The following is a 12,718-nucleotide window of genomic DNA, read 5'->3' as shown; positions in this document are numbered from 1 at the left end:
AACAATTTGAACATTAAATATCTTGTCTTTGTAGTGTATTCAATTGAATATAGGTTGAAAAGGATTTGCCAAGCATCGTATTCTGTTTATATTTATGTTTTACACAACGTCCCAACTTCATTGGAATTGGGGTTGTACATTGTGAAAATTGTTTATTTCAAAATGTATCATTCACTCAACAGTTTGTACAGGCCAACTTTATACTACTCCTCTATTAATCTCTATTTTTCTGTTTTCCTATTTTCTTGATTCTGGCATGTATTTAATTAATTATCTATTTCCCTGTACATTTATTTGAGAATAAGTGGTATATTAACCTTTTAATACACTTTATAAACTACCTTTGCATATATAGCCTCTCCAATTTACACAGTTATGATGATGCTAGTTTCCTTAAAGGTGACAAAGAATTAAGTTTTTCACTATTTTAAAATAATTAATTAATAATTAAGGGTATGTGGCTTTGGTCAGAGCGACAAATGCCTAGATGCAGTTTTAGACACATTTACATTTTGCTGGTTTACAGAGAGGCGCCACGATGGCTCCCACAGAAGCCACAAGTTGAAATAAAAAAGGCAGGAAAACCAGTGAATCTGCATAAATAAGCTAGGCCATCACACTATTTAGTTAGCTATGCTAGTTCCTTGGAGCTTGCTAGTAGCTAATGTTGTCTATACTAGCTACTTGCTTTGGACCTCAACCACAACACATGGTAAATTTAAATTCGTCTCTTACTATGGAATTTTCAATTTAAGCTGATCTGACTTCAGCCATTAAAAAGCTGAGAAAATCCCACAATGTGGCTAGTTTCCTGTTGTTTGGGTTATTATGCTAATGAAGTTAGAACTGCTCCTCTGTCTCTTCAGAATGAAACGCTGAGCGAAACCTGCCCAATATTGTGCATGGTTTGTTGAGTCTAGAGTGAAATATGCAAAGCAACTAAAAACTTTGAATTAAAGTTGTCTGGAATCCTGGTAAAGATGTGGGAGCTGAGGTTGGCTTCCTATTTGCCAGCTTGTTTTGCAGATTTTTCCTTCCATTGTATTTGGTGATGCAGTTACATTCTGGTGCCTGTACACGCTGTAGCATTTAAGGTGGAACAGAACATTTGATTAAGTAGCTGGTAAATAGGAAGTCAACTTCAGCCTCGTTTAAAGATGAACATCAAGCATGTGTACTGAAAGTGCAGACATCACCTCTACAGCCTAAAACTGTACATTTCTGAATGTCATTTTCATTGCTTCTGCTCCATTGTCCTTGTTTCATTCTTCACAATACCTGCTGGGCTAGAATGTAGGCTGATGTATGTACATTTTGGGAGTGTAAATATTAATGAATCAAGAACATTGCACAACAGTTTACGATTTTAGGACTGGCCTGTTTTACCACCCTCTTCTGCAAATGGGGAATTTGTATTTCAAGGAGGAGACACCGTGTTCGATGTCAAACTCTTTGCTGTTAACAAAATGTCAAACTCTCCTAATTCGACAATAACAATGAAAACACAGTTTTCCATTCTGTGGCACCATTAAGCTCCCCTACAGGATTTGTAATGTTAATTTTAGAGGCATTAGAGGCATGCTAGCAGTAGTGTATAAGGTATTTAAAACAAAAAATAACAGCTAAAAGCTAGCATTATATGTATGTATGCAGGAAGTGACAGATGTTAGGTAAACCCTACAACTCCACTAAAATCTAGAAGTACAAATCTCCATCTATGTAAACGTGTCACTTTATTTATTCACAATTAATTTAAAGGACACTGGGTTAATACAGTCTTGACCTATCAGATTACAGGATGGAACATTTCAACTAGAGAATCAGAGTGCAATTGAGGAAATTCAACTAGCCTCCCAGATTGCAGGAATGATGATCAAGTAGCCAGTCAGGGAGTTAATCAACTAGTTGATCAGAGATATAAATCAAAGTTATTTGATAGCATCCAGAATGACTCATATTTCAAAAGCATGTTGCACGGCATTTTTTTCATGTAACATTCTGTGAGTCACCCACTGCCCCATTCATCATTGGTCATGTTTGCATCTACTCAACCATATTTCTGCACCCTTTAATTAGAGAAAACATAAGGACCCTGTCTCAGAAGGACAGTCTTTAAAAGGCATTGATTCAAACTGTCTGAGTCACACGTTGCAGGCAACGTTAAAAAGTGAGCTTGATTTCTTATCCAACATACATTTGATGTCATAAAATGTTTTATGGTCCAGTTTAGCTCAACAGTATTCACTCATTGGCAGATTATGATCAACATGAAAATGAACTGGACACAGTGATGAAATCTTTAACATGACAAACTTTGCTACTTCACACACACCTTTTGGGAGGGCTCTTTGCCCCCCCCCCCCCCCCCCCCCCCCCCCCCGCCGCCCCCCCACCAAACACCCTCCACCTGTGTTGTTAATGCAGAGTGAGGTACATGTTTCTATCAGTTTCCTCTAATAAACTCTAATTTCTGGGAACTGACTCACTTTGCCAGACGAATGAATAAAATTCCACTCATATATCGGTTTTAACACCTGCATTGTCATTCCTAGTTGTTCATGTTCTCCAACAGCCTAAAACAAAAAAATTATCCCAAAACGTACTTCTCTTTCTGCTCCAGCACTCCTGAAGCCAGTTATAAACAGAGTGCTGCACCTCAATCTGCAAAACTGAGCATTTTTCAGTCCACATTTCTGTTTCATCGGCTCAGTGGATAATGAGCAAAAGTGTTTATTCACCATTAGTTCAGTATAAGTATGCATTGCCACATAAATGATCAAATAAAGGTTATGCAGACAACACTTGAACTATTCCCTGAATGAAAGTGGTTGACAAGCCGCTTGTTCTATCACTATAGACCAGCCAAGCTATTGACTGCACTGAAACACCTACATCTAGCAGAGTTTTGACTGGTCAAATATCGGAATATAGGATAATGGAAACCATCCCTGCTGAAAAAGACCACTAGAACCATTAGGATTAAACTCTGATGGTATTGTTTTCTAATGAGAATTGGCTTAACAGTTAAAGATGACTAGTTTCCTGTAGAACACTTTTCTGTAGTTTCCTGTGATATCAACCCACCAGGAAAACACAAAACCCCATTACTGATTATTCCTGGTACACCACCAGGAACCAACAGAAACTTCTATGATTTTTTTTCCAGTCTGGCTGATTTTGAAAACACAATGACCTCTAACATTATAGGCCCTATTTGGAACCCATGTTCATAAAAATGTACTGATCTTTCTCCTCATGTTTTGTAAATTATTGTAGTTATAGAATTGACACATGCCTGATATATTAAACACAGAATTAATAATATTAGTAAGCAAAAATCTGTCCATCATCCATATTTCTGTAGGGCTGCACACTGTTAATTGTTGCCAGAATACTGACCTCTGTAGTGCTCAATATTTGTGTTCCTTGTGGCCTGGAAACATTTACTAGCAAAAATAATCATTCATATTAAGTAAAAGTGGTAGAAGACCTGTCCAAAGGTAATTCTGCCTGGCTATTGGAGTAACATAATGAAGGAAATTATGTTTAGATGGATACATTTTAGCTCACCAAATTGTTTTCTTACATTATAATTTTGAGAGGCAGTTTCATTTAAGGAACAGAAAAGCTGATATTCTTGTGTACACAGTGTATGAAGGCAGTGCTAAGTGTGTGAACTCCTGATGGACACAAACCAAGAGACTGCTGTGAACAAAGCAACCCGTTTATTATCATTCATGCTGAAGAGGAAGAGTTTAACATCCCCCTGCTGGAGCACCCTTGCCAGTGCACTTGAAACCCCTCGATTTCACCTGTATTAACAATCTGGGGCGTCACTAGAGGCTCATGGATAGAGGGGCCTGGTGGCATGGGGGCATGGTTCCCCTGAAGAATTTTATAATAGCACCAAAATGTTTAAAATGCACATTTAGAGTAGCAAAAGCCAGAGAATGTCAAGTACATCAGCCATATAAAGGGTGTCAACCCTGGGAGCCTATCCCAGTGATAAATCCAGCCCAAAGAAAACATTTATTTTTTAGAAAACATCTGCACAAATATCTTGTTAAAACTGAAATGAAATACCCATATTTGCAGTTTTTTCTGAGGCTGTTTGGTTTGATGTGCAGTTTCATCAGATCTGCAACCTGATGGTGGTTTTATCTCAAGATGTTTAGACTGAGGAATGATGATGTTCTGATGCAGAAGTCAGAGGATGTCCTAAAATGTACCCTGTAGCCCCACCTAGTGCTAATTAACATATATTTAATGTTGGTCAGTTTGAAAACGAAAAAACAAAGAGGCAAATGAAAAGTAAATCTCCAGCAGGTGGCCTCAATTTTCATTTGCACTGGCCTTTTCATTCTGACTTAAAGCGCATCAATGCCAAAAACTGGATCACAAACTGTCACTTTGCTGTTGATTTACCAATTTTGCATTTTCATTTTGTCAGATATGCAGCCTATCGCTATGAAAAAGAAATAACAACGTACAAATTGCATTTTAGTTTTGACACACATTCTGCATTTCACAAAGAACAGCCAAAGCCAAAATGAAGCTTGAATTTTCTTATGCCTGTTAGCTTTTTCATTTTAGATATGGCCATGAAATTCCAGAATAAAAACTAAAATTAAATGATAATTAGCTGTTTTAAATTTATTTTTATTTCTGTCACAAATGACTTGTGCTTATGTGAAAAATGAAATTGCAAATGTATTTGCGCAGATGTTCGGAAAAAGAAATGGCTAAAAAATTAGTTTGCATTTACATTTTATTGTTTCAACTGTTTTATTGTTTTAACTTCTTTTTGACTGGATTTGCCTCCCATACTTGCAGTGGGAAAACTCGAACAAGAATCTGTTGAACAGGAAGCAACTTCAGCCTCAACCTTTTCACTGACATTCACTTAATGTAAACAATATATGGCAAATATTGATGTCATTCTTCCCAAATACTGAAGAGAAATCTAAAAACAAAGGTCATAAGGAGTTGTCAATAATGTTCTTCATATCCCTCTTGTTTGTTCACAATCTGACAGCCACTATGGAATGGAGGTTAAACCACAGACTCTGTGGGTTACGCTAGCTGGTTTAGCTAGCCCATGTCAGTCTGGCCCGTTTTGTTTAGCTCACTTGAACCCAAATTTAACTAAAGTTAGCTAGCTAGACTTAACAAGTAACCAAGTAAAAAACATTCAGCTATACTGACCATAATTAGCCAAAAATCTGTATTGTAGGTGAATATACTGACTCTGTATATTATAGAATTTTAATTGGTGCTAATGTTTATTTTAGTGAGCTTTTAGCCAAACTCCTATCTTCAGTTCAGTTACCTTTTACTTTGCAGTGCATAAACGCAACCCCCTCAGGTCTGATATGATTGGCTTACAACGTATGAGCTCTGATATGATTGGCTGAACGTTACGTTAGCCAATCTCTGGCAGTTCAGCAAAGGCAGGGCTGCAGTAAAGCAGCAGCAGCATCTTACCCAGGTGACACTCTACTATTAAAGTATATTGTGGATGAGAATAAACTGTAGACGATCTGGACTAGCAAATTTATAATCGCCCTAAAATTGGCCTAGCAACACCCGTGACAATCAGTATGAGCATATATGTCCAAAAGAACTCCCCCTTTCTTATCAGTGAATCCCCATTCAAAACCTTTGTACTTGACCTTGCTAATGTTTATGTGGCTCAATGAAATCAATGTATCACAACATTTGGATATAAAGGCTATGCATGAAGCTGAATGCAGCGGTTTTGATGCCTTGCCACTTTCACCATCTCATAGGTCAGTGCCTTAGAAGGCGGTGATGTCTACTGCGCCAGTGCTGGTGATTTCTATTTATTTTTTCCTAACCACATTGGACACAGGGATAGATTTAAACACAAGGACACAGAATGCAGTGAGGGACAAAAATGTTGTCTTCAAATACTGGCAAAACAGAGGAACCTCTGCAGGGAGCATTTTAAGACAGAGCCAATGTGTATCTCATTGTGAATGAAAACATTAGTTGTGATATTGATTTCCTTTTGATACAGTAAGCTCTCTGGTGAAATGGCAAAGCAATGAGATCTTTATTTTTTTAGAGTATTTTATTGGAAGTTGGAATGAGGGCTTCTGTTATGTACAATAGGACAGAAACAAAACATCACATTTTCATAAATAGTTTTGCTCTGTGACGTACTTTAGACTCTGCCATGATTTCCATGGGTCTCTCCATCTGAATGTATTTCATCTCCTTCACTCTCCTGCTTTCATGGTATAATGCTTTCTGCATGAAAACTATCACATACGAGGTCGCTGTTACTGTATTTTAACAATCTTTAGCAAGAGGGTACTCGTTATCTTTGTGATTAAGTGCTGCCATAAACCTCTTAAAACGTCTTAGAACTGTTCCAAGATGGAGTTAGACTATCAAAAGAACAGAATGGATGTAGGCTCCATGTGGAAAGTGAGGAATATGCTTAGGAATCAGGACCACTGCAGAGAGCAGAGCAGAATTCAAACAGAAGGAGAGCGACAGGGAAGATAACTGTTGACGACATACTGAGCATTTAGAACCGAAGCCAGTACATGGCACTGCGCATTCTGTTGTAGTCAGGAAGCTGCTCAACTGGACCTAAAGAAAAGAAACGGATAGAAAGTACAAAATCAAACACAGTCATTTAAGACTGAATAAACAGACTTGATAAAAACATATGCCAGACACCAGCTCAGCACTGTTTCTCTAAAAAGCTTTATAATTACAAGGCCAGGTATTAAACCTTTTACATATGAATATATGGTATTTCCTGGGTGGAAAAAGTAACCAACTCACCAACAGCAGCCACAGCAGGGCATTTGTCATAGATGTATTTAGAGCAAACATCACGCAGTATCTTGGGGGTCACAGCCTGAAAAAATGGATCAGATAAACAAAAATGTATTTTCCCCAGGTCAGTTACACAGAACTCCATACTAATAGAACTACACACAACCAGTTAATTGCTGACCTGCTTGTCACCAAATCTAAACAACCATTAATGAAGTTCCAGATAGCATGTATTCGTAGCAATGAGGTAGTTCACTACTTGATTATTCTATAGCTCTTTGTCTAAAGATAGAGCTCACCTCAATCCTGGCATCCCACTCAGCCAATGGGATGCGACGGCCATAGTTGAGAATGTGCCTGCCAATATCATCACAGATCAACGTGGTACCTGAAAAAGGAATGGAGAGAAAGAATGAGATGTATATAGACAGAATAAGCATGAAAAGGTGTACAAAACAGAAAGCAAGTACTTCACAGGTAATGTTTGACCATGTCTGAAATACTGCAGCAAGAGTATATTTGTAAGCATGCATGTTTGTGACTCACCATTTAGCTGTCCTACTAAACTGGCTCTGAGGGCATTCTTTGCTCTGGCCACATCACTCTCAGTCACCGTGGTGCACAAATTCATCCTGCAGTTCAAAATGAGAAAAATATAAAAATCACAATGAATTTAACTGAAATATCAAAACGGTTATAAAAACGGATTTAAACACAAAAATGTGTTCACAAAATAAAATGGAGTTCCTCCTCAGACCTGAAAAAAGAAAAAACATTCCACTAGTGAACTCTGGGAATGTGTTTACTGACCAGGCATTCTGAGCCCAGTGCATCATGTCTTCAATCTTATGTTTGTCTGTGACGAAATAGATGCCCATCAGTCCAGTGTCGCTGTAGGTGGAGTGGAAAGCCTGGTAACTGTGGCACAGGTTAATCTCTGCAGCCAGACGTGCTAAGCGACTGCTGAGGTGCTAAACACAAATACGAAGTATTTCGGTGAATTTCAGCATGTCTATAAGCATTTCAATATTACAAAATACCACATTACATAAAACCACTTTTTAAGCCCTATTTGGATGGGATTAATTTTGTTTGGGGAGTTCTGTTAATGCCAGTTTACCTCAGGACATGTAAGGTTTGAGGGGTTCTCACTAGGTAAGAAATCTCAGTCTAAATGATAGAGGTGGGAGTGGCTACACAATTTACACGTAACGTTCATACCAGAAAAGATGTTAAAAAAACATTTCATTTAGCCATTATTTTGTTAACGCTTTAATCATGCGTTAGGACGGGACTACAATCACTGAAAAATGCTAGTAATAATTACATTACTCCACTTCTATATATAAAACAAATCCTGTCCAAAAAGGGCTTCAAATACATCACAACCATTTATCACTACTTGTAATAAAATGACTACTTGAGAACACAAAATGCAATCATACAACCATAAACAGAAGCATCTTCACCAGACACACAACAGGCACAACTAACCTTGCCACCTCCAAACGTGATATCATAGCTGCCAATAATGGAATTAGCAACCATGAGTGGCACAATATCTGGATCGGCAGCTCCTGCTCCCTCAACTGCAATAGCAATATGTGCCAGCGGCATGGCATCATCACGCATTCGGATCTGTAAGAGACAAGACAAAGGTGCATAAGCAAACAATAAAATAATCACGTCTGTAAAAAAAAATATATGTTTGCTCAGTTTGTTTATATAATGTTTATATATATATATATATATATATATATATATTTTTTTTTTTTTTTTACATAACACAAAAGGGAGCAATGTGTCTCAAATGTGCACTCTTCTCACCTCACTGCCAGTGAAGCGGCAGGGGGACAGCACAGGCACAGCATCATCCTGATACTCAAATGAAAGACCACTGAAGTGCTGCTTGGCTAGCCCCACCAACTCGTCATGGTTCACACCTAATACCATGACAGACCCAATAATCAAACACAGCTATCATTACTGTTTTACTGTAGCTCTTCAGGTAAATAAAAGCTATAATGTCCAAAAGTATTCAGACACTCCTAAGTAGTAAAATCAGCTACTTTAAGTTGCACAGGTTGCAAACAAAGACTTTCAGTTGCACACATATAGCTTGTATAATCTCAATAGAAAAGCACTGACAACAAAACTGAATGCTGTGGAGGAGCCACACATGAGCCTAAAGTTATTATGCTGAATGTCAAATGCAAAGTTCCTCAGCTCTCTTCTGTGAAGCCCTGGAACTGCATTCTCTGATTGAGTACAAGGTTGTGGCCTAGAATTGATCATCCAACATCAGTACCTGACTTCAATAATGCTCTGGTGGTGGAATTCAATCAAGCCTTAAATGTTCCAACAGCAGTCATGGGCTGGAGGTTAGGGAACCAGCCTCGTGATCAGAAGGTTGCCGGTTCGATCCCCAGAGCCGACAGCACATGACTGTCCTTGAGCAAGACACCTAACCCCCCAACTGCTCCCCAGGCACTGCGGATTGGCCTCCCACCGCTCTGGGCAAGTGTGCTCACTGCCCCTAGTGTGTGTGTGCTCACTAGAGTGTATGTGGTGTTTCACTTCACGGATGGGTTAAATGCGGAGGTGAAATTTCCCCACTGTGGGGCTAATAAAGGTCACTTAATAAACTACTATAAAACCTTTAAAAAAAAAGATGTTGTTGCTACAGAAATAGCGTGACAAACTTTCTATTAATACTGTAGTTTTCAGAACAAACATTGAGTAAACAGACGTCTGCAAACTTTTGGACATATGACAGAAAGAGTAACAGACAGAACCTCCAGCAGCAGTCAGCACCATGCGTGGAGCCTTGTAGTGGCTGTTGATGTAATCCACCAGATCCTGTCGAGTCAGAGTCCTTCAAGGTAGGGACAAAGGCACAACTAGAATGTTAAGACAGTTTACTAAACCAACATCATCTGGTGCATTTGAAATGTGAGCATGTGCATACCTAGCATTCTGGGAAGGACCCAGGACACTCTGTGCCAGTGGCGTGCCCTGATAGGCAGTGGCATGGAGCAGGTCCAGGCAAACATCCTGCAGACTGCCTTCCACCTCATCCAGCTCTTTAAGTATTACCCCCCTCTGCTGCTCGATCTCGGCCTCGCTCAGAGCTGAGCTCTGCACCACCTCCGACAACAGCTCCACCGCTGCACAGCAAATAACAGTAGTTTGAGTGATACTAAGACATCTTGACAGTACCAAAAAACTGATATGTGATGCAGTAACGTTAATCATTCCATTTAGCACATTTGCTGCCTTAAAATGTAAAATTTCTAGTGAATTTCTAGTGATAAAAATACTACTAGCAGTCTAAACACAAATATATGTTACAAACTACATGCATACTACCTTAACAATCTAAAAGCTGTTCACAGTCTGGGATTTAAACAAAAATTTCTTCTAAACACATCAACCTGACATGAATTCAACCATTTATTCAGCATATTTGCAAGTCATATTGTATACACACTCATGCAACCACTATATGATTTGATGTCAATGTACTATCATGTACAAAAAGATAGGAGTATAAGTAGCAGCTACGCATCAGTTTCTAGTCACAGTCAAATCACTGCACATGCTAGCACATGTCCATATTAACTAATGGAGAATAAAAGTCAAGATTCTGATCACACCTTTTGGTAAGTCCTTAGCGAGAGTCTTCATGTAGTAGGCAGTGTGCTCACGAGAAGTGTAAGCACTTAGATGAGCTCCCATCGACTCCACTGCTTGTTCAAGAGCAGACTGAGGGTGTTTCTTTGTACCCTGAAATAAGAAAGACTGAAAGGATGAGAGGAGGATGGTACACAAATAGGTAGAGACAGAGCTCTGTGGGAAATCACTTTTTCTACCTTGAAAGCCAAGTGCTCCAAGAAGAACCCAGCACCATTGTTCTTCTCAGACTCATATCGGCTACCCACACCAATCCACAGGCCAACCTGGAATATTTAATTTAAAAACAGGAATTGTGGAAATACCAGTGTACATCACGCTTTACCACTGAAACGTTAAACTCTATGCTCATGTAAGAATCTCATAAATTCTGTATATTTGAGAAGTTTTTTCCTAATATATACATGAAATGTGCATTATACTTTTTGTTCCAGCTGTGACCTTCCAATTTTCTTTGGGATTGATAAAGTAACCAGATATTTACTTATCTACGTATCTACTCAGTCGAAATTAAATGTGATGTGAGAAATTATTTGCTGTAGTGTGGTAAGATAAATAACAGAGTGTGCTTACAGTGCATGTAGCATGCCCAGTGTCCTCAGAGGCAATTCTCAGTCCATTGTCCAGGGCGGTGAGCTGCGTCTCTGGAGCACCCAGCAGACTTTGGGCATATGTTACACTTGCCCGGCCCCGTCTCAGAGATAGCAGAGCAGGCTAAAGAACCAGAGAGACCGAGAAATATAGAAACACTACAGTGCTAAACTTGAGAAAGATGAGAAAGAACATCCACATTACTGTACGAACGCACCACAACTCAAACTTGAGAACAGTAAAGTATTTAAGTTTTAAAGAGTCCCTTTAAATCTGAAGACCAAACGAAAGTCAATCCAGACCAGGGAGGCCACTGAGCTAGTTAGTGAACAAGACTGCCATATAACCTGCGATGATGACATTAGGGTACCCTGTTGACAGTTTATTAGGAATTCATTGAGAATAAAGGCTCCACCCTATTGTAAAGCACACCTTTCTAAAATACGCAAACGAGTAGCAAAAATATTTCAAAACTACTTTGGCTCAGCTCAATGGCCATCCTGTGCTAGTTAGCTTAGCTAACAACATCAACCGGCGACACTAGAGAGCAAGGCAGCGCTGAATGACCTTGTGAGTAGCACCTACTAAAACAAAAATAACTCGTCTTCTCTAATAAAATGCAAAGAATACACCCATCAACAAGGTAACCAGGCTGGTGCATGTATACAACGTAACCACTGAACTGCTTCTGAAACTTCCGCGGGGATTGTTGACCTTCCAGCTTCACCGAAAACCGGAGCTAACGCTAGCCATGTTAGCTAAACTGCTAGCCAACATGCTAGCTAACACTCCAAGGCCTGCGGAAGTCAGATGAATGACAAACGACCGCTGAACAGCAGAACCTTTAACTGAGGTTCTACCGAAACTCTCTAAAAAGCTTAGCAGCTAAGTGTTACATTTACTCACGCCGCGAGTTCTGGCAAAGGCCCGACCCACGGCTCCACCGACTCGGCACACGGACGCTGCCATCTTTCCCTAGCAAACTGAGAGAGTGGAGCAGTGCGCGCGCGCACCCGGGACCTCTGACAGAACAGCCAAAAACCAGACTCCGGTAAAAGCACTGGGAACGTGAGAGGTGTGAGAAACAGCAAAACAGTCTATAGAATATAACTACACAAAACACAAAACAAAAAAAAAAAGGTTATTTTGCTCACAGATATACTTCAGTAAGGTAGTTATTATTATTATTATATAATATAATATTATATAATAGAAAAGTTCCAAGTTTTACTAAAAATCCAAGTTTTACTTAGGGTTGAGATGTAACGAAATGATGTACCTGTTTTCAGTCCAAGTCACATTTTGTAAAAGCAGTATTCTGAATACAGACTGAATACAGTAATCTGTAATACTTTTACTTTTTAAGACAATACTTTAGAATATGTACCCACTTAGTAAACAATGAATACATTTTTAGTAAAAAAAACAACATCTACAAATGATGCTGCTGTGTTCTTAAGGAATTCAATAAATAAATAATTAAATACTGCTATGAAATTTCAGTTAAATCTAGAAATATATGCAAATCTTTTAAAAGCAATTATCTATTGGAATTGTAGTAATATGCTTCCAGTATCATTGTACATACCTTTTAGTTCTGTATGTGAATACACGGCTTGTT

The 12,718-nt window shown here is 38.9% G+C and overlaps 1 protein-coding gene across 1 annotated transcript; it reads right to left on the bottom strand.

The window, feature by feature from the left end:
- Nucleotides 1–6,075: 6,075 nt before the first annotated feature.
- LOC108436276 (cytochrome b-c1 complex subunit 1, mitochondrial) lies at nt 6,076–12,148 on the bottom strand. The gene is made up of 13 exons (XM_017712664.2): nt 12,004–12,148; nt 11,080–11,220; nt 10,686–10,772; nt 10,470–10,599; nt 9,782–9,980; nt 9,609–9,688; nt 8,641–8,756; nt 8,308–8,451; nt 7,624–7,784; nt 7,360–7,445; nt 7,113–7,201; nt 6,820–6,895; nt 6,076–6,621 (listed from the first exon to the last, which is right to left on the bottom strand). The coding sequence occupies exons 1-13, from the start codon at nt 12,064–12,066 to the stop codon at nt 6,557–6,559; spliced, it is 1,437 nt and encodes a 478-aa protein (XP_017568153.1). The 5' UTR covers nt 12,067–12,148; the 3' UTR covers nt 6,076–6,556.
- Nucleotides 12,149–12,718: the final 570 nt, after the last annotated feature.

This window comes from Pygocentrus nattereri, chromosome 26, assembly GCF_015220715.1.
Source record: "Pygocentrus nattereri isolate fPygNat1 chromosome 26, fPygNat1.pri, whole genome shotgun sequence".
NCBI lineage: Eukaryota > Metazoa > Chordata > Actinopteri > Characiformes > Serrasalmidae > Pygocentrus > Pygocentrus nattereri.
Note: the sequence above shows the minus strand (reverse complement) of the source record. Positions and strands in the feature narration are given on the sequence as shown.